This window comes from Excalfactoria chinensis, chromosome 4, assembly GCF_039878825.1.
Source record: "Excalfactoria chinensis isolate bCotChi1 chromosome 4, bCotChi1.hap2, whole genome shotgun sequence".
Classification (NCBI taxonomy): Eukaryota; Metazoa; Chordata; class Aves; order Galliformes; family Phasianidae; genus Excalfactoria; species Excalfactoria chinensis.
In genome coordinates, this window is record NC_092828.1 from 36,263,268 (window position 1) to 36,287,626 (window position 24,359).

General features: G+C 40.2%; 1 protein-coding gene across 1 annotated transcript in view; it reads left to right on the forward strand.

The window, feature by feature from the left end:
* The window catches only part of AFG2A (AFG2 AAA ATPase homolog A), a 179,069-nt gene that overhangs the window by 129,698 nt on the left and 25,012 nt on the right, over positions 1-24,359 (forward strand). The window contains exon 15 of the mRNA XM_072336451.1: positions 15,797-15,961. Coding sequence (XP_072192552.1) covers positions 15,797-15,961 — 165 coding nt within the window. The remainder of the gene's footprint in view (positions 1-15,796; positions 15,962-24,359) is intronic.

Consider the following 24,359-nt stretch of genomic DNA (forward strand, 5'->3'; position numbering starts at 1 on the left):
CTATACTCTGGCTCTTGCAAGCCATTGGTCCTCTTAAATGGATGCCTAAGGATGAAATCTCAGTGAGCTAAAAACAGGTGGAGCCTGATGTTTGAAAGGACACTGCAGAAACCCCCTGAGCTCCTGCTTGCTTAACAGGAGTCACAGGTGGTGGCCAGGTCCAGAACTGCAGCTGCATACAGCTGTAGTACAGCTGAGAGGGCTTTCATCAGTCCCAGGGCTGAACTGATATGTAAGGAAATATAGTGTGAAGTACTGTGCAACAAGGGCAGGCTCTACATTGTATGCAAGAGCTTTCAGGAATTTTTCTGAAAGCATTTTCTATGTGCAGAGTGAGAAAGAAGCAGCATTAATTTAAAGATTCATGGTCCCCCCCATCTTTGGTGGATGGGGATGCTCTTGGAGACACTATCGGCGGTCTTGTTGGCCAGTAAGCCTTCAGGAGGTCAAAAATCCTCAAAGTTATGAAACACTCAGGTTAGTTTCTGCGCAGGTATTCCAGAAGCAAGTACACAATCTGTGGAGATATGAGTACTGACACAGCAAAGTCAGTTTGCTTTGCCAAGGTAACTCGAGTGCAGATGCTAACACCCATCTCTATAGGTTACTCTATTGAGGCATTTTTTGTTTTGCTTTCTTTCTTATGCCAGCAGCTTTGTGGCTATTACGAACAAAAGTTTTGAAACTGTGTTCTCTGTTATGTGCAAGTGTTGGTTTTGAAAGATCAGCCTTCAAAAAAGAGATGTTGAGCCAGGTGTCTTTTGCAGAGGAAGATTTAAAGATTTGTTCATCTACCAGTGGCTCTTAACTTACCTTGGGCAGATGTGAAGTTGTAGTTGTGTCAAAATCTGATGTTCACAATCCTTAACTCTATCTGGGGAGCAACTTATTTCACCTTACATTTTACTGATCTCCGTTTTTAGGTTTTAAATATGTTTTTCTAATTCATTGTCAGCACTCTTTCTGAGAGAAATTACAGCACGAAGAAATCTTTTCAGTAATTCCTGTTGGAATCAAATTGTTTCCTGTTTTTTGCATTGAAAATAAAATGTTGAAGTGCAGATAAAAAGGGTAACTGCTGGGAAATGTCATCACGTGCTATGTGTGATATAGGTATGTTGTCTGCAGAAATCTTTTTAGCAGACTGTTTAGTCTTCAAGTTTCAAGAATTGGAGCTTCTACCATTGTGTAGAAAGGTGTTCCATAGCCAGCTTCGTTATTCCACCTGGAAATCTACAGTAAAATGATGTTGTACTAGTCTCCATACTCTATATGGCCATAGAATGCTAAATGTTTCTGCATTTTCTTACTTCTGTGTGTACCACTTCTCCTGTCCTTGTTAAGTTCTAGGGTCACTGGCATCTAGTAACTGCAATGTGGTCTGTGTTAAAAAAACTAAATTTAGACCGATGTGATTCACTTTTGTTGCTATCTGATATGTGATAAATTCAGGATAGGATCCTTTTTGTAACTGATGTCAGCCAACAAAGGACTTTTTTATTCTGTTATGGTCCACTGTTGTTCCCCATGAAGTCCATGGGGAGGGAACTTCTTTTGAGGGTGTGTGTACTTCGGTGTACTGTTTTCACAGGGACTGTGACTGTGGCGGTTCTTCATTGAGCCTGAGTATATTCCAAATCTGCATTCTGTGGAAACGCACAAGCCTTTAGAGAACATGCATGCAATTCTCCTGGCTTCAGTCATTGTTCTCGTTTTGGTGCTCCTCTTGAGAGATGCTGAACTTCCCTTGCATAGACTTCCCATAGACTGATTTTTTCTTGCATATGCTGTTGGTACAAAGAACATTAAATCTTTGCATCCTGAGAAAGAATTTGAAACTCTGATTTTTCCATCAGAGCAGCTTGCTTAAAATGTTTGGTTCTGCATACCTTGGCCTTCAGCCAAAGCACAGCTTCATGGATTCAGAAACTTGAAGAATGAACGTGTGAATAATTTTGAAAACTAAAAAATACTGTGGGGGGAGATTTCAAGAGTTATGAATATCTCATTGTTAGAAGTGTAGCTACTAATATGAAATAGAAGTTTGTTTTCCTTACATTCCACTAGAGCTCAAGAACTGTCCGTTTTCAGAGGGTAATCTTATAAATTATCTCACCATAAGTTGTCAGCCTTAAGTATTGATATCACTGAGAAGTAAGCTAAATAATCAAAAATAAGATATTGCTGCAGCTCCTGCAATTTGCAAATGCTTAGGGAAATCTAAATCGACAGAGAGTAAAGGTAGGTGTCTCCTTACAAGCCACATTGCCTTTGGGCAACATCAAGCTCTGGGCATGTTATTCCTAAAGTGTATCCTGAACTGTGCTACTGTCTGTATTAAAAGGTACTTTGCATGCCTATATGGCACCTTCTGAGTATTACTACATAATGACAGATGAAGTAATCAAATGCTTCTGTTAAACTGACAGCAGTTCAAACCTATTTCTAAACAATGATTAGAGCCCAAGATAAATCTAGTAGTTTGAAGTGACTCCCAAGCATTGTTGAGTGTGGCTTTGGTCCTTTCTGCCTGGCAGTTTTGGTGCTTGCACAGTAAGTGTATTTTTCAAGATTTTCAAGCATTAAGAAAAAAGCAATAGGTTTGTAAATGTAAAAGTTGAGAAAATTGGACAAAATAACTATTCAAGCATTGTTAATTTACTGGGGAAAAAAAATAAACCCTATAAGTTACATAAATTTCTAGGTATTCGCGAGTGTATGCACTATTAGATAAGAGAGAGATACATTGCTGATCTTATCAAGGAAGCATAAATGAGCATTCAGGCGAATAGAAAACAATTTACCAGCACATTTATATCCTTCTAAAGAAGAAAAGCCCATATGTTAATAACAGAAAGAAAATAAGCAATGATAGTACTAAACAGCTGAGTAGTGCAAGACATGATGCAAAAACTAAAGACAGGGAAAGCTTTGAATGTACAGCCCCCAGAAAATGTTGAAAGGCTCCATTGGTAAAAATAATTGAATTTTTTAACTATGGAGTCAGTAGAAAAGGTTTCATTACACACACAGAAATTAAAGCCTAAAATACTACGATGTTTAGTGTGATACTGTGCTTTTTTATTGGTAGCAAAGTGTTTTTCTATGCTGTTTCAGGCAGAAAAAATGCAGCTGAAGTTCAACGAGCAAAAGAATGATCATGTGCTGATCAGGTTTAATCCCCAGCATACCTCATCTGAAACAACCCCCATGTTCTATAAACTAGATTATACTCCAAGATAATATTTGACTTTGTCCATCAGGATTGAGTCTGTAACATCTTGAAATGACAGGATACGTTAAGAGAAGTAATTGCCTCATCAAGGCTTTAGATCAAGGTGAAGCTTACTTGCTCAAAGTATGTAGTGACAGAATGAATACTCCTTCCTGCAGACAGTGGTGTCAAGTAGAGGTGCAGTATTTCACTCCCGCTATTTGGAATCACTGCTCTTTTAGCTAGGAAGAAGTACAAAAGAAAAGGTTGGCTCTTGTAGAACATGTGTTATGTTAGAAACCGCAGGTAGGTTGTTTTTCGGGCAACCAACAGACATTCATACACAAAGGAAAAAAAATGAAAAAACAAACAAACAAACAAACAAAAAAAAAAACATTAAAACCCAAATAGACATAATGATGTTACAAGAACTGCAGCAATTTTCAGCTCCATTAATGTGATATCAAAACAAGCCATATGCAGAACAGGCATCTTTATGTTGCATGGCAGAAAGGTGAGAACTAACAGGATGCCCAGAAAGAATTCATAATATGTATCAGCAGGACAGAAGCTGCATTTACCAGCATAAAGAAGATTTGGATGTTGATAATCTATGATTTAGAACTGATCTCTGAGTTTTCCACAGAAATTTTGTTTCTACCTTAACAGATAGATGGATGCAAAAGCTGGAAATCCACTGAGGGTACAGAGTCTAAAAGCTTTTGAAAGTAAATGTCTCGGGGAAATAGTAGATAATAAACCAAATGAATTTATAACAAATACTGAGATTCAGCAAGGAGTTGAACAAGACTTAATCTCTTAAATTATCCAGAAACAAAGATGGAAATATCTAAGATATGTGGTAAGAATGAAGCCAGATCTGATGCCAGACTGTCTGCCATGGCAGGAATGCCTTCTGACTGACTCTAGAAGATGGAATAGGGGCTGAGCAAAATAATTTCTCTCTCGAGAAAGTGCTTGGAGGTGGACGTTACGGTGACTTAACAAAACAGGAGACATTCAAGGAGAAAGGTATATGGACAATAGTCAGGAATCTCACGTTTGTTTGAGGTAACTCTTGACAGTGTAGGGGAAAAAAATGTGGGTTGATTGACACCAAAGCTTTTCATTCAGTATTTCACATCTGTTGGGATCTATAAGCATTTGGCAGACCTCTAAACTGATTTCAGGACTTTTATCAACACTGCTCCAGGCCTCATAACTAGAAAATACACATTTTAATCCTGAAGTCCAAGCCATACTTGTCACTTGCAGCTGACAGCCACAGTAAGCACTGTAATTTACTCAGAACCACCCACCAGTTTCTAAGATCAGCGCATAGAGTGGTTTCTGCCTGTTTGAGGGAGAAAACCACCAAGTTGTCTTCTTGCATCCAGGTGGAGGAAGTCAGTGATTGTCTGCTTACAATAAGGCATGTCTGCCAGGAACGTTGCTCTCTGAGATCTTGTAGTTGAGTGTGCAATTCTTTTGTACTACCCACACGTTCTCAACCTCTGGAACCATGTCACCTGTGCTGCTATGGCTGTGCTGTCCTCAGGGACAACATCTGGCTGCTCCCAAACAGCCCAGCTTACTTGACATTCTCCTCTGGCCCCAGCAGGGCTCCTCAACTGTGTGGCTGTGGTTAAAGTCTTTTGTTGCATGCCTGCTGCTAGATGTCCCACAGCACCTGATGCTTTGCTGTGTGCCCTCTGCTTCAGGGATGCTGATGAGCAGCTTCTTTTCTACATTATATACTCATATAATTTCTTCACAAGTTGTAACTAAAAACTTTTAGGAGTGCATGTGATTTTTTGGAAGAGTGAGAGGGCTTTGTTGGCGTTCAGACATCTGGATTATCAGACGAGTTAAAATCCTAGAGTGTTTTCTGGATGTTCCTGCACTGAAAGCATGACAAGGGAACTGTTTGTGCTATTTGTTGTGCTCAGCAGGCTCCTGCTGGCCAACAGCTTCCCCCTTGTCAGTGTGAAGGCCTCACTGACAATACGTGCTGAGCTTGGGAAGGTATCTTCTGTGCATTGGTTGGTCCCAAGTGGCACCAGGCAGCTGGATTGTATCTAATGTGTGTGTTAGTAAGGACTGAGAGGGCTGTACCTCTCCAAGAAAGGGGCTGCAAACAATGTTTGTTGGTTTCACTACATAACTTGTTGAAAAATAAGTGTTGGGACAGGTTTTAAAGAGGAGATCACCTTTGTTTCCAATTTCAAGCACAAATGAGTAGTATTTCTTATATTGTGACTTTATTCTCTCTACAAGTTGAATGACTTTTCCACTGAATGACCGTTAGTGGGACCAGCATCTACTTTGTTGCTTCAAATGGTCTTCCAGAGCTCTGATAGTAAAAGAGTATATTTCAAATAATGAAAAACATGATCTATTTCTTTTTTTCTGACACAGTGTTGGCTGTAATAGTGGAAAGCCATTGATTGCCTTTTGTAACTGCTTTTTTAATTGTTTCATTGATGTTGCTTCCCACTCTGTTGATCTGTTTCTTCAGATGCAGTTTGTTTCACATACCTATTTCAGTCTGTGAACATTTCTTTTACCCTTTATTTATGTGTAGTTTGTTAGACAGGTCTGTAAAATTTGGTCTCAAGCCAGGGAAAGGGTTCAAGATTTTTGTGGTAGGATAGTCACCAAAGTAACCAGGTGTAAGCAGTACAGAAACTGATAGCGACAAAAGGTTATGTAAAGTAGATCGTGCAACTTTATAGATATATCTTCTCATGTGCAATGCATCTTTATTGCTGCTTGTCACGCACTGGAGTATTCAGTCCTGAGAAGTGCTAATGAATCCTATGAAAACAGAACATAGAAGATGAAAATGTGCTGCTAGGCAGATCGTGATGGAGCTGGTGTGCTGTATGTTTTGCCATTTGAGGAGGAGTCGTTCCTCTGAAAAGAATCTCATCCAGTGCTGGTAATTTATTCTGTCAGAGTGATGGTAATCTAAAGCCATAGGTTATGTATGGAAAACTATTGTGTTATATGGTAGATCGTTGTTACAACTTTCAAAAGCTTCTGAAGTGAATTGTAATATTTTGGCAGGAGTTCAAAATTCTCTTTCCTACAAGGAACGAGTTTTGTGTTGTGTTTTTTGTTGTTTTTTTTTTTCCTCTCCAGCATGTCATTATAAGGTTATACAGTAACATCTGTCAGAGCTATGCTAACCTCTGTCATCCAGCTGTTATAATTGTGGTATTTTCCTTCCTTTTACTTCCCTTCCCTTTCCTTTCTGCTTTCCCTTTCTCCTCCCTCAGAAAAAAGAAATAATAAATAAATAAAAAGAGAGAGAGAATGAGAAAAGAAAAAACCCACCTCCTTTTATGCTGAAACTTCAGGTGGAATGAAGTGGTTATAAAAGCATCTGTCAACACAGGAATAGTTTGCCAAGCCAAGTATTTGGGTTGGAAGTCATGCCTTCCCAACTGCTTCAAAACAGGAAGTATCTCTGTTAAGTGATGGATAGCTCATCTTTGCTAAGAGGAAGAAAAGACTTTATTTTCTTTTTTTTTTTCTTTCTTCCTTTCTTTTTCAGCCTTTGGGCTAATAATGAGTTCTGCAGTTGTTCCGTGTATGTAAAGGAAGAATTCCATATAGATGTGCATATGGGCGCACGCGGCTGTGTGTGTGCGTATAGGTGTGCATCTGTATGAATATACAAACTAAAAAAGCCCCAAAACCAACAACCCACTTTGTACATGATCGGTCCCTGTCAGGAGCCAGCCCAGGCACATCTTATCCCAGTGATTCCTGTAAAGCTCTCAAAATCTGTCAGAAACAGCCTGCAGGATTGCAACGGCTCCTGGGTGATTAATTGCCAAAAGAGTCTGGTTCCAGGTTCCATTACATGTAATTGTTATCTTTTCTGAAGGGGCTCTTTTATTAAACCCCCACCCCCCCAAAAAAGAGGGAGGAGAAAAAAAGAGCTGACATTCCTGAGGTTTTGCACCTCTTAAATGGGAGCATGGAGGACTCCCTTATGTAAACATACGCTGAAGAGGGTGTGTTACATTGCTTATTCACAGACTATAGATTTTGATGTTGTTTTTTTTTTTTTTTCTTTAGTTAACTTTACTGCAAATTATTGTATTAGAAACAAGTGAAGAAGCATTGCGTCGTATTTAGAGGGCAGGAAGAGGAGTTACAGTTCCTTCTCCATATCAAAACCTCTCTGCGTGGCCCAGCAAGTGGCCAAGTCCCAGCTCACTGCTGCTTCTTATTGAAGCTGTGGGACAGCAGCCAAAGCTCAGGACATCCTCTTTCCTCACATCACTGCATTAAGATTTGCAGCAGGTGAGAACAAGAGCTTGTGGCTGAAGTTCCCCTTGCAAAGGAAGCCAGAGCTACAGCCCCGCACTGGGATCCTACTGTCCTGCACTGACACAAGACAGGAACAAGGAGAAGTAAGGCCAGACATTTTTTTTTTCTTTTTTTCTTTTTTTTTTTTTCCTCTATAGTTCATCACTTGAAAACTTCTATTAGGTTGTCCAGAAGGTATTCTGATTGTAGAGAATCTGCTGAATTGCTTCAGTTTTTCTGAGGTGATGTTAACTGCACAGAGCAAAGAAGCCTGATTCCGCTGTCAGAGTCTGCACATCTTTGAATACTTTTAAGAGGCTCAATTTCGAGCTGAATTTCCATCGCAATAAAGTGGAGTATCTGGAATCATATCAGTAGGGTTGCTTGGATTTGCACTGCTTTTATTGCTTTGAAAATGTGGTGTGTTGCTGACAGGTTTAGACTTTTATAGATCAAGGCCTGGGCAAAGCTTGGCTCCCAGGGAGCACCGCAGTAAGCTGTGCCAACTGGCCAATTTAACTGTTTGAAATATCAGGGAAAAAAAAAAAAAGCATAGAGATACTAGTTCTGCAGCTGCAGAATATCTGCCTGCAGATGTTTCTGCCAAGAGAAGTGATTGAAACTCCATTTCTTGAGATATTTTAATCCTATCTGAACAAAAACACATAAAAACGTGCACTGGTATTGTCTGCATGGGCCAAGGAGCACATTGTTCCTTACAGTTGTGTTTACTTGGTCTCACTGCTGCAAGGAACAAGTCTCCTCAAGCCCTCTTTCTCTACAGTTCCCCTTAAATTAGCCATATTAATCAAACTCTGTCTGCGTCAGGACTGTGATGCACAGCATTTTGGGACAGTGATGTTCCTCTGATTAAAAAAAAATCAGGATATTTTAGTATGTCCAGCTCTGTGCAGGTTTGGAATGACAAGAGCAGTGGGGTTTTTTGTTTGTTTTGCACAGGTTTTCAGCTGTTCTCAGCTTCAGCAAGCACTTTGTTTAGGTGGCAGTGAGGTGTAAGCCCTGCAAGCTGTCCCTGTTCCTCCTGCCTGTTCTCAACATGTGCCCCCAGCATGCTTGTGAGGAGGCAGGAGGGCACAGAAGCCTCTACACTGAGCTGCATAGACAAGATAAGGCAAATGAATAATCCCTGGCACTACATTCTCAGTGCCACGTTGCCAAAGGCAGAGGCACATTTACTTCCAGCCTGGAGCAGCAAGAAACCCCACTGTTTGGCAGCGAGGCCAGGGCTGTGGTGTGGATGCCAGACTCAGGCAGCGCTGTGTGGTGGTAATGCAGTTGTGGGGATTAGAGACCCAGCCTGCGGCAAGACCCCATCTATGCCTGACTGCACCCGTGGGGGAAAAGAAGTATCTCAAAATCATAAGCTGTGGATGCTTTGGACAAGCAAGCTGAATGTGCTTTCACATCAACTCTGAAAATTTTTGCTTTCTTGATGCACTGCTGATAATTCAGTTATTGAAGTCATGCTCATATCCATGTAAAATCCCCACCATTGGTGAAAATGGCTGATGTGCTGTGAAGCATGGAGAAGTGGGCTATGTTGTTCAAATAGGGAACACCAGTGGTTTCTACTGAGTCAAGGCAGTTCTTTTCTCAAGTTTTGTTCTACAAGAAAATAAGAGTTAGTTATTTTTCTGCCTTCTGGAACTGATCAGTAATGACAGCTGAAGGTGTTGTTTCCTCTAGGTAGCTAGAAAAGAGCCATTTCAGAGCATGCAGTGAATTATATGGACAAGTTTCTCTTCTCTGTTGATGACACAAACTGTAAACAGCTAAAAATCTGTGGTTGGAGTAAAAAGATAAGCTACTGATATTACACCTGGAGGATAAGAAAAAGTGATGAATCCTATGCAGGCAGGGACATTTGCTTAACAGACAGGGGCAGGTTACAGTCTTATTATGGTTAACTCCGTATTGCTTCATCTTGCTTTTGACTGGGATGATATAAACTGTATCCCTGTTCAGACTGTTTTACTATTTGTCGGCATATCAAACTGTATATTTGTGCTCGCCTTTAATTAATAGTTATGGTTAAAGACTGAGTAAAATGTTCACGCTGCGCTCACTGCCACTTGATAGTGCACATTCTTCTTGAACACCTGCTGTCAAATGTATCATGTCTTTTCTTGTCAACTTGCACAATGCTCCGGGTCTTGAGCAAGACTGACATGACAGAAGGGTTGTATAGCCTGATTTTTAGAAATCTGTGTAGAATGTGAAGACTTTCTGTAGGGACTGATAAAAAGAGAATGCAACATTCTGCAGGGACTAGTCTCCAATAATATCTAATAAAGTTCTGTCTGCAAATGAGATTTTACAGTGGTGGGTATACTGCAAGCTAAGGAAGAAAACTACTCCACCCCAAGTGCAACTGTAGGTGTTGTGTAATGAGAGCTGAGAATAATCTGCACAAATCTTGGGAGAAGTACAAGGGTGGTGACCAACAAACAAGTCATCAAAGAGGGGAACTGGTTAGAGATGTTGGCATGTGCTGATGGTGGTGACAGACATTGGCACAGGAGGAAGAAGGTGGGGAGGAGGAAGAGTGTGAGGAAAGGGGCTCTTGGCAAGAAAAGAGCAGTATCGCTTGACTCAGGAGCCTGTGAGTACAAGACTCCAGCCCTGTGACATGGCACATAAGTGTGTCACCTGAAACAGTGAGGCGCAGTGTTGCCTCCTGAGTAAGCTCATGCCAGATGGAGGGGGAAGAAAAACCTTGCAGAGCAGTAATATTTAGATCTCCCTAGGACCATGATTTTCAAGTGCGTAATATTGACACAAATGTTTTCCCTGTCTCCCTTTTCTCCTTAGTGCCTTCTGATCTTGCTTAATTAATCCATGGTTGCACAAAGGTTCCAGCTGCCTGTTTAAAGAGCTTAGATGAAATTTCCTCTCCCAAAACTTTCAAAGATCCCTAAATTCTAAGTGTTTCCTGGCATATTCTATGATCTAGTAAATGTGGAAGTTTGGTGACCCTGCCAGGCAGGGGGTTGGAGCTTCATAATCCTTGAGGTCCCTTCCAACCCGGGCCATTCTGTGATTCTGTGATATTGCACTGGAATCTTGACTGTCCCTGGCACAAAGAAAGAATGAAAATTTCACACATGGAGCTGAGCCTTGAAATATGGTTAAAGCATCTTTACAGGAGCTGAATTTGCTCCTTAGAGATGAAATATAATGGCTCCAGAAGATGCTTTCATTGTTGTTAACGAATTCACTTCCTTGGCCTATCTCTTACTCCAGTATTTTCCTCACTTGCAACACATCTGTCCTGATGTGTGAAAGAACACTGAAAGGATCTCACAAATAGTTATACAAAAAGGAGCACGACTTACTTCTAAATGATTTACATATGTTTAAATACTGTAATGATGAAAGTAAAAAGATTTGCATTACTAAATTAGATTAGAAGATATTAAGTACTTCTCATGTTCAGCAGCCCATGTAAGTAGGGACCATAACCAGGGTTCATAAATAGCAATTGTTAATTCAAGCTGGGAGGATTTAGTTACAAAGGAAACAGATTGTTCTGTTATTTCCAGTTCTTTCATTTTTATCTGTGGTTTAATCCAAATGGACTCCAAAGGTAGGAATAAACTTCTAGTTGCATTTTTTAGGTTCTATGCTTAAAAAATAAAAAAAAATAAAAAATAAAAAGAAGAAGAAAAAAGTATATACTTGAAAGGAGATGTCTTAAATTTAATATAAAAATCTGTTCCTACTTGTGGAGATTGATTGCAGCAGAGAACACGAGGTAACATTAATTTTCCAGATGAACTTCTGTTACCTGCTGAACCTACTTGCTCTCTCACACACCTAAATATGCAGTTTAATGTGCAGCTTATGCTTTGCTGTGTAATCTGCATTTTGCTATTGAACTTTTTGACAGTGTTCACTATGTTTCCTGGTGTTACATTTATGTTATGTATGCAGTTTTGCTGTAAGATCCAATCAAGAAAATGTTAGTGAATGTAGACGTAACTGAAGAAGAATGTCAGTAGGAAAGCTACTTTTTCCATCTTAGAGAAAGCTCATCAGCTGTGGGTGCTTCTAGCAGCGTTTCAGTGCTGCTTTGTTTGTCAGTGTAGTTGCTGAAATGGCCAAACATCCTTTGAAAAAAGCTAACTATGTTGGGGGAAAAAAAAAAAAAAAGGAAAAGAAGAAGAAAATTAGCAAAGCCCCAGGGTTAATTCTGGTTCATTCTTAACAGGAACCACAAATATTTTCCTAGCTTTGCATATTTAAGTTTTGTTTCCTGAAATAATTATCTTTATAATTGCACACAAAATACACATTTTTTGAACCATCTATCTTTTCCAGTGCTATATTTTGAAGTAATACTCTATTTTAATTAGTACAGAATTTAAGCATTTCGTTTTCAAAGGGCAATACTTTCTTCTTAATTAAAGTGTGTTTTTACTATTGATGATACTATGTATTACTTGATGATTATCTTGCTTTCTTGAATGCTGTTGCTCCTCTGAAGAATACTGTGTATGTTTACTGCTCATAACCCTTCAGTGTGTGGGCACTCAGACCCCTTTCATAACTGTTGTGGTAACAACAAGAAATTATATAAACTTGCAAAAGAATGGCATAATGGCATGAAGTATTCTGGTTTCCACCAAAACCCCAATTAGTTAATTTTGTGCCCTTCCTGGCCTACATAAATTATGCAATCCTCACATCTCCACATCAGTGAATTATGTAGCTCTGCGCACACATCAATTAATTTTGGCTCCATCAACTTCCCACCTTCTGTGTGCTCCTAGCCTCAAATCAATTCTGCATCTCCCAGCCGCAAGCAGTTAATTTTGTACTCCCAGCAGCTCCTATCTGCCCAAACCTGCAGCCTCAATTCAACTCTTCACCCTCCCCCAGCTGCCTCTCCTTGCACAGCCAAGCCTTGCTTCTCCTGCTGCCACCTTCTCTTGCCAAACTTTTCCTTCTTCAGCTCAGCAGTGAGGGTCAAGCCAGGTGGCTTCACCTCCAACCCGCAATGGATGGTGGGTCCACAGGCTGCTCACCCTCTGGGCAGCGGAGCTGGGCCAGAGGTAACCTGGATGTGCTTTTCACTCCCTGTGCCATTTCTAGAGGGCAAGTTGCAAGCCTGAAGCTTTGTCTTCTGGGGCAGCCTGTAAAAGTTATAGCATGCTTGGAGCAACCATCTCCAAAACCCTTCTTTACTTCTGCAAATGAAACGGATCTGAGAAAGTTTCTGTAAGCAAACCAGGAAGAGCTCATTTTCCTCCAGAAGTATCTTCCAGCAGTGCAAAAATAACAAAAGAGGTGTCTTGTTCCTTTAGTGCCATGCTCTGGGTGCAGCTCAGTTCTGTCTACCAAATTATTTTGGCCAAGAAGGATAACTGAGTCTGTGAGAAGAGCACTGGGACAAAAGCCTCCATGCCTAGCCCAAGAGGCTAACAAGGTGTCTGCAGATGAGAATGGCCTTGGCTTGCCATTGCCCTCTGGTTGTCCTCACATTTATTCACACTTATGGGCAATACACCAGCCCTGCAACCCATCTTTGGCCTCTCCCCCTGCCCTTAGTTCCTCTGAAGCTTGCCACAGGTCAAATTGTTGGGACACTTTGGTGTTGGGCCTTCAGGGAGCACTCTGGCTGTGGCTAGGGTCTTCCAGAGAAGTCAGGTTTGTCCATCTGGCTGACCTGCTGTGAGCACTGGTAGAGACCAGTTCTCAGGTGAATCTGCTTTTCTCTTTGGGGGTAGGAGGGAATTTGAAACTTCTCACAAGTGACTTTCACAGAGTATTTTCTCTCCTCTCTTTTCTGTCTATGTTTATTTAAGGAGGAAGCACTACAGAGACTGACTTGTGCTTTGTTTTGTAGCATTCCAGAACATCTGGTTATCTTGGATAACATTCCTATGCCTGACCGTAGCAAGAAGCATGTTTTAAACTTGGGCTTCCAACTATATGTATGAAATACAAAAAGTTTGGGACAAAATGGAAGAAACTTAAGTAATGTGGAAGAAAATAATATTTTTCATTCTTTGATATCTGCAGTTGTGCTTTGCTAGAGTGGATGCTGCATTATGTGAAGAGTCTGTCTCCCAGCTGAAAGCCTATGGCTGTAGCATTTGATTGCAGCTAGTCAGGACCTTCTTTCTATCAAACGTTTTTCTGTCCCACTTGCACAACCTCCATGATCATCTGGTAGTAGGAGCTAAGTTGTCTCTAGAAAATATTCTGATTATCTAGGCATCCTGGTTAAATCTGCCTTGATTTAACAGAGGTGCACCACTGTACTCTTGTGAGCATTTTGTGTTTCTTCTAAATAGCAGAGTTAGCTATGAGCATTTCCTTAACAGCATGCAGAATGCAATTGCAGTGTGATTCCTCTTCTTCCAAGCCTAGTCCTGAAACATGCAAATTTGTCGTTCAGGTGTGTAGGCAACATCCTGATACACACATGGTTTAGACCCCAAATTACACACTGGTTATCACCGGTGTGTTCAGTTCTTGGTGAATATACCGAGAGTGCTGTGGCACGTAGCACAGTCTGATAAGGAAGTACTGTTGGATGGCTTGCTTTTCTCTCTCTGTTTTGTTGGGATCCAGCATTGGCCGCTAACAGAGACAGGATACGGAGCTAGATGTGGGCTTTAAGTCTTCCCTTGCTAAGTCCTTAGCTAGGCCAGTGAAACACACGGCTGCGCCATGTGCTTTCTACTGAACATTTTCACGTTCTGTTTTAAAAATAACAAGACATCTCTTAACATTCAGGATACATTTTTCCATTCTGAAGCACCACAACAGTCTTTTTAAAGAAACTCTAGGAAGGGTGTTAACTTGATCAATGCTGTGCAGGAAGAAAAGCTCTTTCCTACTATTTTTTTCAGCATGACTTTCACTGACATGATCAGGCTGGGAAAAGACTTATTGGCTGACAGCCCAGGACAGCCATGCAATATCTCCAGTCATCTGAAACTCGAACTACTCTGCCCAAGGGAGAACCATAACATAAAAACAATTTAGGTTACATGCTGAATCTTATAAACGTTGTCTAGTTTTTAAAAAATACTTTCAAAATACTATTTAGGTGCATTTGCTCTGCACTTTTTTCCCCCTCAAATGTCAAGTTTTGTTGTTGTTGTTTGTTTGGTTTTTTTTTTACAGTAAATGGTTTTAATTTAAAAAATCTTGGAGATTTGTAAAAATACAGGGAAATAAGCTTCCTCTCATCTGATAAATCTAAGGACTTGGCTTCTCCTGTGTATCAGACATAGTCGTTTTATTCATAGATAGTATTTACTTATTGACCCAGTCCAGAAACCATAGAATGACAGAAAGCTTGGTTGGAGAGAGGCTTCCAGAGTCCTTGTGGTCCCCCCACCCATAAGGTGCAGGACTGTCACCAGCACCAGATTGAGGAGGGCTTGGCTTCATAATGCCGAGCCTCAACCTCATCAGCAACCTGTCCCAGGGATGAACTCCCCAAGAGATGAGAGGATTCCTCCTGTCCAGACAGCTGCTCCTTGTGGCAGTGGTTCCCTGTAGTTGTATGAGGCTGCAGAGCTGGAGTCTGGCCTTGTAACTATTCATGTGTAACTATTCATATGTCAGTGTTTTTGTGGCACAAGAGAAAGGTTCTTCCAACAATCCAAAGCTGATGCCAAAAAGTATTAAACTACATTACTTTTTGCAAGTCTGTGTGGTTTTTTTTCTCCTCCGTTTTGAAGGTGAACATCACTATCTCTGTTTAGAATTATCTTACTGTGTGTAAATAACACGACTGCACTCCTGGTTAAGTGTGTGCTATGCTAGTAATGTGGGATAAACCAATATAAGTACAGTATGCCAGCTTTACTTCTATTTTCTTTTCCTCTGCTTGTTGTCTTGATTGAAGATCTGAACTTGGGAAATGTCCGTTGCCACCTGTCCTTTTGCCAAGCCCTAACATTCCAGCACACCTTGCAACAAGCCTAAAATTATTATTTTAGGAAAATGACTTTAGTTCCTTTATGATGCCTTTTTTCCATAAACTGATATTTCACAAGCTGAATAGCTTTACTGTCTTTTCATTGACTGACATGTTGCAGTGTAGGAGAGCAACCTCTCTAGCACATAGCTTGATTGTTCTTGTGCAGTTTCTTGCTTCTCCTGAAATTGTATTTTTGGGTTTTGTTATTAATATTGTTTTTAATTGCCTTACAGTTTTTACTTTCTTGATGTGAAGTGCCATTTGTTGTGACATTTTCTGTGACATTTTCCCTGCAGGCTTTGCTGAGACCAGGAAGAATAGACAGAATTATCTATGTGCCCTTGCCAGATGCAGCCACTCGTGGGGAGATCTTCAAACTTCATTTTCGGTCCATGCCAGTCAGCGAGGAAATCTGCTTAGCAGAGCTTGTTCAGCACACCCACAAGTATTCAGGAGCAGAGGTAAAACTTTTTCTATGGTAATGGCCACAGAGCCAGTGCACAAAATGGTAGTTTTAAAATTGAAATCGAGTGTCATCCAAGTATCATTCTGTGAACCTTTTCAAAATGGTATGTGTAGGGGACAGGGTACATTATGATTTCTGTGTTTCTGCTCAGAAAACAGAATATCAGTGATGTTGGATTTTTTAACCTTCAAGATCCCCATCAGAGTACTGCTACCAGAGAAAGGGCCTCTTCCAGGATGACCCTTAGTAAGGTCATGGGTGGCTTCCTTGGGATGTGCTGCCAGAAGGAGCACGGGGAAATGGAGGCAAGTGTCCCCAGCTGCCTAGACATTTAAGATGGATCTCCCCGGGGATTTTTTATGTTTAGGATTGTTGTGAACAGCCTCAGATTGAAGGAGGAGAGACACAATTGTCAGACAGCATAAGGGAATTGCAGGGGATTCACGTCATTTGAGGTTCATATTTTCCTATTCTGTATAATTAAGAGCTCACAGCAGCACTTATAGCTCATTGCTATTAGTCAGCTTCTGATAGTACATGTCAGGCAATTATTTCCTGTCCTAGGTTGGGGGAAAAAATAATTCAAATACCGCTGCCTGGCAGTTATAGTTAGCATTGATACATTAGTGGTCACCGCTTTGCTCCCTGAATATTATTCATGGCAGTGTCTTATAGAAGAATATTTCATTATTTCCTCACTCTATGATTCTCTGATACTTCAAAAATTCAAAGAATGTTGTTTAGTTTGCCAGTTCAATCTTTTAGAAGGTATGAAATACCAGAGTTAAGGTTTCTGTCTTACTGTAGCCAGTCCTATTGTATGCATTATCATACCATCTCTAATTACATAGTCGCCTTCTACTTTTTCCATAGCAGAGTGGAAAATGTGATTGGCTTAGTTCACCCCATCTTTCTGTGTGCTGTTTACAAATGCAAGGAAATAAGCTAAACTTTTGTCTTGATCCAAAAGAGAGAATGACCAAAATGTTTGCATGACTCCAGTAATGCTGATGGCTGTTCTCAGTTGGCCACTAGTTAGTCTGTTTCTCCCGGACTAGACTTCTTCTCATTTAACTACTGCAGGGCTAGTAGGCTTTACAGACCTTTATTGCCCACAAGCAACCTCTGACTGGTGAGGGCACTGCTGAGAGTGCTGCAGATGCCTTTCTCCAAGTCAAAGGCAGTGGGGTCAGACCTCAACACGTGCAGCTGTATGTGCAACTGTAGCATCCAGACTAGCCTCCAGGCTTGTTCCAGGAGGCTGAGTAAGGGCAGAGACCAAAGTCAAATCCACTGTGGCCTTCCTCCCCCTGCAGCGCAGGACAAACCATGCTCTGGGAATGAATTAACGATGCAGTGAATGAAGCTGTTTTGTATAGGACTTCTATTTGCAGCTGAAAGTGGGATTTTGTAATAATAATATTTTAAAAAGTAAAGAATTTCCTATTTCCATGTTAAAATATTGGTCTAGAGAATTGTTGCAGCTATACTGCCTCAGTGCTGTGGATTGGTAACTTAAAACTTGACTGTGTTTTTATCCTGATGTCAGTGATAAGAATTTTACTGCCCTGGGCAAGATATATGCGCATCTGGCCAAGTTATAAGCCTCCAAAAGCATAAATATAAACATATCTTTGGTTGTGTATGGAAACTGTTTTCTTACCAGGCAACAACTGTAATGCTTGTATTTCAGAAATTCCAAGCATATGGGGATTTCCTTTGGATCTGGGTCAGCCGAGGCTCTAGCGGTGAATTCTTGTGCTTAGCTTAGATAATGAGTTGCAAATGTCTTGGTGCTGGCTTTGTACAGAACCAAAAATAAGTTAATGGGTCATTGAGTACAACTACAGACTAGTTGCAGGGGGAAAAAAGCCTGCCTGTTTCTAATATGGCATTTCTTATGTATTTTGTACTTTGGCATCTTTCAAAGAATTATAATAATTGAGATGTAAAGAGTAAACACAGAAAAATCCTCAGACAGTGTTCCTTGGAAGAGTATATAAAAAGTCTTGACAGTTGGCGCGCACAGTGGCCAGTTTCATTAAAGCCTTTTCTTCCTAGCGTCTTCAGCTTCCCAGCTTTACAAATAGTTTCCGCTGTTGAATGGCAAGTTCCCATTCCACTGTTATACCCTTTGTTTAGAAAAATAAATGGAAAATGCTTGGTTCTGTGACTGGAAGGTGCTGTACAAACAGGGGGTTTCATGTAGAGATACCTTGAACCATCCTACGATGAAGTGAATAGTTCAGTACATGTAGTTCAGTATGCGCACATTTTTGTGTGTCAGCCCTTATGACCAGTTAACTCCATTCACCTGCTGGACATATTTATCTTAATGAGTATGTTAAAGGTCCATCAAGATAGCAAAACAGGTTGTTTACTTCCCACTGTTTTATTTGAGAGAAGATAGAAGATGATTTATGACGACGAACTAGAATTTCCTTCTCTTGTGTGCAAGTAAAGTTTCACGTAAATATCATGATCAATGTAGTTAGCTTTTAATGTAACAATTAAATAGGTAAAGCAAAGCCTCTGGTTTTTAGGAATATTTGAGATTGAGTTTGATCTTTACTTCCTGGCCCTTCTGAAATGCATGGTGATACCTTGATAGTTCTGCTCTGCAGTGGTGCTTCAGGCTTTTCTTCGTGGATACCCGAATATCTGTAAATCAGGACAGTGAGAGAGAATTTTAGATATTTCTGAATTGCAAGATTTGGCCTTGGAGCCAATACCAACACCAAGAAGCACACTCTCTATCCTCTAAGGCAACTTCTTTGGCTATATCCTAACCTTTTTTTAGGTTTTAGGTAGAAACTGAAACCAAGTATTCAGTTGTTTTGCATTTAAAGTTTTTTAGAAATAATAAAACAAATTAAATATTCTTGATTAGGGTATATTAGGGTATAAGTGTTCTTATAAAACTAAGCTGATGTGACTGACTGGTTTTAAATTGGTGGAAAACGGGTCATGGTGAAAGCAGAGTCTGACATTGTTTCTATAGCATTATCAGTTTCCATGCTTACAGGAAACAATAGTAAAGCGGGAATCTGGGAACCTGTAAATCTTTCACTGTTTTTTAGTCAGAGTAGAGTAGTTAATGTAAAAACTATCTTTCTCACTTTGCAATAACTCCTGATGGGAACACAATGGGGGAAAAATAAGAAAAAAATCTAATGAAGGTTTGCTGTGGCTCAAATGAGTGCACACTTGATGCCAAAAAAAAAAAAAGTATATTTGCAGCAGCGCACTAGCTCTAATCAACTGAAGCCTTTGCCTATTAAAATATTTATTTCAAAACATGCATGTACTTGTTTACCGGATACAGATGTATTAAACTATAAACTTAAAAAGAAACCAAACACCCCAAACAACCAAAACCAGAACTCCTTTCTCTCTCTTGTAAGAAGCCATTAACTACAAAAGAAGTGAGGATATAATTCATCATAGGCATACGGGAAGGGTAAACAGTGTTTTAAGAGAGCAGGAAAAAACACTCTATTGTTATTAAAGTACATCTACAATGAGTGCAGGAGAGGGCTTAGATATAGAGAAAACAAGGCATCATATTAGGATGTATTATCTTCTTCGTATGTAGTTTTCCATGAAGCAAAAGATCTTCCAAACTTCAGGGAAATACTTTGTAATATTTTTTAAAAAGCAATATATCCATCGATCCATTGTGTAGCAGCCTGAATAGCCAGACTTTAGGGAATGAAGACAACCAAAAAACCCTAAAATAAAATATAATAGAGAAGTGTTTCTGTGACTCTGGAAATCATGTCCTGGCTAAAGCTCATGGTTTTCATTTTTAAGCATGAATGTGATTTATTCTTTTATGCTTAGCTGTACTAATTGCAGAGCATGTTCAGTTCCCATTCAGTTCATCAGATGTTGAAGGTGCTCAACATATTGTGCCTTGGGACTGAGCCCTCAAGTTTTGAACTTGTAAGATACCACACACACACAAAAAAAGCTTGTGTATCATCGGAAATATGTGGTTTGAAAACGTGCTTTGTGACTTAAATAATCTGTGCTGAAGGCTTGACTCTGCTAGACAGCCTTTCCATGTGAAGGAGTCCTGCTTCGCTCCTCACCAAAGTATAACATTGTCCTGTAAGATGAGGGATGCCATCACATTGAAATGCAGCAAGATTTAAGACCTCAGATGAACCTCTAAAGTTTCTCTTGGATTGATGCATAAGATCTATTAATTCATATCAGTCATTGAAAAGTGAACATTTTTGTGTGGGTGGGTGTGAAAAGAGACTCAGCCTTCATCCAATATGGGTAATACGGGATCACCACCTTCCTACACACGTTTATCAGCACCAAGGATGTGTTTGGCACAGGTGGCTGGAAGGTGAGGAAATACCTGGCATTCGAGATGTTTTCTGAATGTCAGTGCTTGGGATAAACGAGATGAATCACTTGAAAGGAAATAACTAACTGCACAGGACTTCCCATGGGATTTTGCTTACTGCCGGTCTCGCAAGAACCTCGTACGTGCAGAATGTGCTTGGACAGACTGGAAACCAGGACAGTGTGAGTGCCTGGGTAATCACTCATCAGCCCGAGAGTGTTGTGGCGTTGTGCTGTGTCTCCCCAGTCTCCTTTTCAGCTGCTTCAGAAGGATCTGGTTCCGTTCCTGTGTTTTTCTGAGATGGGGCTGGGGGTCGGTAGCATTGAGCGGGTTGATTTTCATCATGTCTTGTCTCAGCCAGAACCCAAAAAAGAACTGCATTCATCCTGCATGCATTCATCCCACCAGTATATAAAACAGGGCTGACAATTAGTGTGTTTATGTGAAACATAGGGCTTGGTATACAGAGGAGTGTTTGCACTGAAATTTATGCATGGCTTGCTCATCTGGGAAAGAACATTTTATCCCTCAGTGAGATAATGATTTGCTAATAGTTTAATCAAGCAGAGGAGATTTAATGCATCTGGCTGAAGGGACAGTAGAATTTCCGAAAAGGTCAGCCCCATTAACAGCTCAGGAGGGTACCGTCGGCACTGCTTCCTAAACAACTCAAAGAGCTGCAGTCCTTGGAGGAACTTGGGGAGAATGCCACAGGGAATTTGAATGAGCCCTCAAGTGTGTCCCAAAGAGCATTTAGGTATAAAATTTATCCAGCTTCTCAAACCTGAGAGTTGAGCCCAAAGAGCTGAACATTTGGATTCTGTGAATGATGAACTGCCTGAGGTTAAGGGAAATGAGGGCTAATTTCAGTATGTTTTTTCCTCCTTTGTCACTTGTGTCTTCATTAATTATTTTAATGGCATTGTCTGCCTGTGTTTTATACACGGATACTCGTTCCCTCACCATGCCACTGAAGGGTTGGTTCATGCTGTGTGTCAGTCTGGAGAGAGAACCAGCAACACAAATGTTAGCTGCGCAAGAAGCAAGCAGTGCTCTGCTGACGGTGTTGCTTGCCTCTGATGAACTTCTATGAAGCTATAGCTAAGGACCAAAGTTTCACCAGAGTGGTCTGGGCTGCAGGACACGGCCACTGCTGAGCTGCGTCTTGCAGAGGGCAGTGTGCTGCCAGCACTGCAGGGGTTGCTCAGCTGCCACTGCAGCAAGGCCTCATAAAGAGGGTCCTTGGCTGATGCTCTGTCAGGCAGCTTCCTTTGCCCTCTGCTCTTGCCTGTGACTCTGCTGCTTTCTTGTCCTGGTTTTGGCTGTAATTCCTCGTAATGGAAAAACATGTTGGTCTTTAAAAGCAGATGGGAATTCATTCCTGAAGGAAAAAATATGTCTCTTTAGGCTACTGCTATTGTTTTCTTTTAGTTTTATTTTTTGCTTGTGAGTTATTTCTAGCAACAACTAATTTAATTCATTCTTTTTTTTTCCCCCAATCTGAAAGAGAGGATTATTCATCAGCTGTTTATATCACACGTTTTCCATATGCCAGTAATCACAGATGTACGTATATAATATTGAGAGTTAAAACAACATTTGCAGTCATCAGGAAGGAACTGAAAGTGTTGATTTCTTTCTGCTTTTTGAAGTGCTTTCATTTATATAATATAAAGAGTCAAATCAGTGCAGAGTGACAGGCTTTGCCTTTATGGGGAAAAAAAAGAAAAGAAAAAAATCCAACATTTTTTTCCCAGTGACCTCCTTTTCTGACTTAAGCTTGTAGTGTTGGAGACTTGGTCTCGAAAGTTATGTATTATTCCTATGTAATTATAGTTACAGTACGTAGTTAGAAGCTTGCTGCTTTGAGTTTCACTCAATTCAAGCACTGAAATATAAGATAAGGAGCAAAAATCAGAGAAAGTCATCAGTAAGTCTTTGCATTTTACAGAGAATGAAATCTTGATCCTTGACTCTTGTACCCCAACTGCAGGGCCAGATCTTCAATGTATACAAATTGTTGTGAGCACTGAATATGACAGAGTACATTAGTCAAAGAACAGTCCAAAGTTTTTTTGGTATGGTTTTCTTTGAAAACACTGGTTTGTAGCCATGTTTTTCATAAACAAGGGAGAAAAAAAGTAAATATTCTTGCATCTCCTGCTGTTTCCCATGTCCTGAGATTAAAGCACGTCTGCCTGGCTTAAATGCCTGTTATGATTTCTTTTAATAGTGTGCAGTGTCTGACTGTGAGACATCAGTGCTCAGTCTGGCTTTTTCCACACGTATATGCATTTTCCTCTTTGGACACAGTGAAGATTTTAAGGGGCTCTCCCTTGGAGATAGCTCTGAGGCATGATCTCAGGCATCAGCTTGGCCAGGATTGCTGCACAGGGTTCTCTGCTTCCCTACTGAAATCGCCTCATCAGTCGTAGCATAATCCATCCTCCATAAATAAGCGTAGTACTTGGACAGTCAGATCCCCAAGAGTTCTGATTATTATCTTAGTTGACATTAGGAGTATTTAAATGCAGTACCTGAAGGCTAACTCAGATGGGATGTTTATAACCTATGAAAAGGTGCAGAGGAACACCTTGTGCTGACCTACTTGTATTCCAGGTGTTGTGCCAGCTAAATTGCCGTCAAGGTGGAAGAAATGTTAATGAATGGCAGAGGAATAATAGAGCCTGGGAATAAAAGCTTATTAATCTAGCTAAGTATTGTTCCTGTGAATGAGGAATGTGTGTTTTAATAACAGTGCTAACTGTTTACACTTCACTGAGCCGCAAAGATTGGAGAGGTGTGTGTGAATTGAAATATGTGAATATATAGTGGTATCTTTGTGTACATATAAAATAGGATGTTTGCCTTTTTGCAGTCATTGGTGAAGTAATTGTTTCTTGTGAAAACTTGGAACCTGCTAATAAACAATTAACGGAAAGATACCTAATAAAATCACTGTCTGCTGTTAGACAGTAAATATCTTAAACACTGGGTATACTGAGTTTTAAACATAAAAGCTGTCGTTATTGAGCTTCAGCTGTGTAGAACATGCACCAACTATTCTGCATGCAATCCGTTCTCATGTCGTAGAAACAAAATTTCATTTTAATAAAGTAAATGTTGAGTTTACTTTGGGAGGGATGACCATTAATAACACAGTGATTGGAGAGCTTGATTGTTGTTGTTTTAACGTTTTAACTGTGATATTCTTTAGTATTTCTCATTTTAAAAAATTAAATTAAAAAAAAAAATCACAATCTTACACACTTGCTATCATCCGTTCTTTCAAAGGAGTTTGGATGTTTTTCTGAGTGAGTTTTATGTAGCCAAGGGATAGTTGAAGTATCGGGCTTTTCCTTCTTTGTCCACAAACTGTAGTGATAGCCTCGTTGGCGTTGCAGGCTCTTTGGAGAGATGTAACTGTGCAGCAGGAACTCTGAACCAGATTGAGGAGCTGATGAGGGTTAAGATAGTCATGGTGCAGATGGTGGGAAGGTATTTGCAACCTTACTGACATTGTCAGACAGGGAGATTTGCACTTATGTTGTATAATTTCTGTTTTGAATGTGTGCCTGGACATTGGGTTTTCTTGCGAATGAGAGCTGCAGTACCGTTGAGGAATGCACTTTAAGGGGAGCTATTTGTGGCTCACTTTGTGTTTTTTACTTGGATCCTAACAGAGATTTCGCATTTGCACAAAACTTGAGACTTACCCTTCAAACCATTACCTGGTTTAGAAAGCTGTCAGGCAGTGTCTGAAATGCGGATGGCTGTCTGTGTTATTTTAGCTCTGATTTTTGCATATCAAAAATTGGAAGTTGTTATTTCCAATTTGTCTTTTATGGTTCCCCTAAAATACATATGGAAATACATAAGGATTTCAACTGCCTTTGGCAAAAAAATTAAATGGTTATTGGCAGATGGAAACAGCATAGTAATAGCTCTGCAGCAAATTATTAGCTATGGTAGGAGCAATCCTGTGGAACATTTTGCTCTTTAATTAAGCTGCTTCTAACTGTTACCAAGTTCT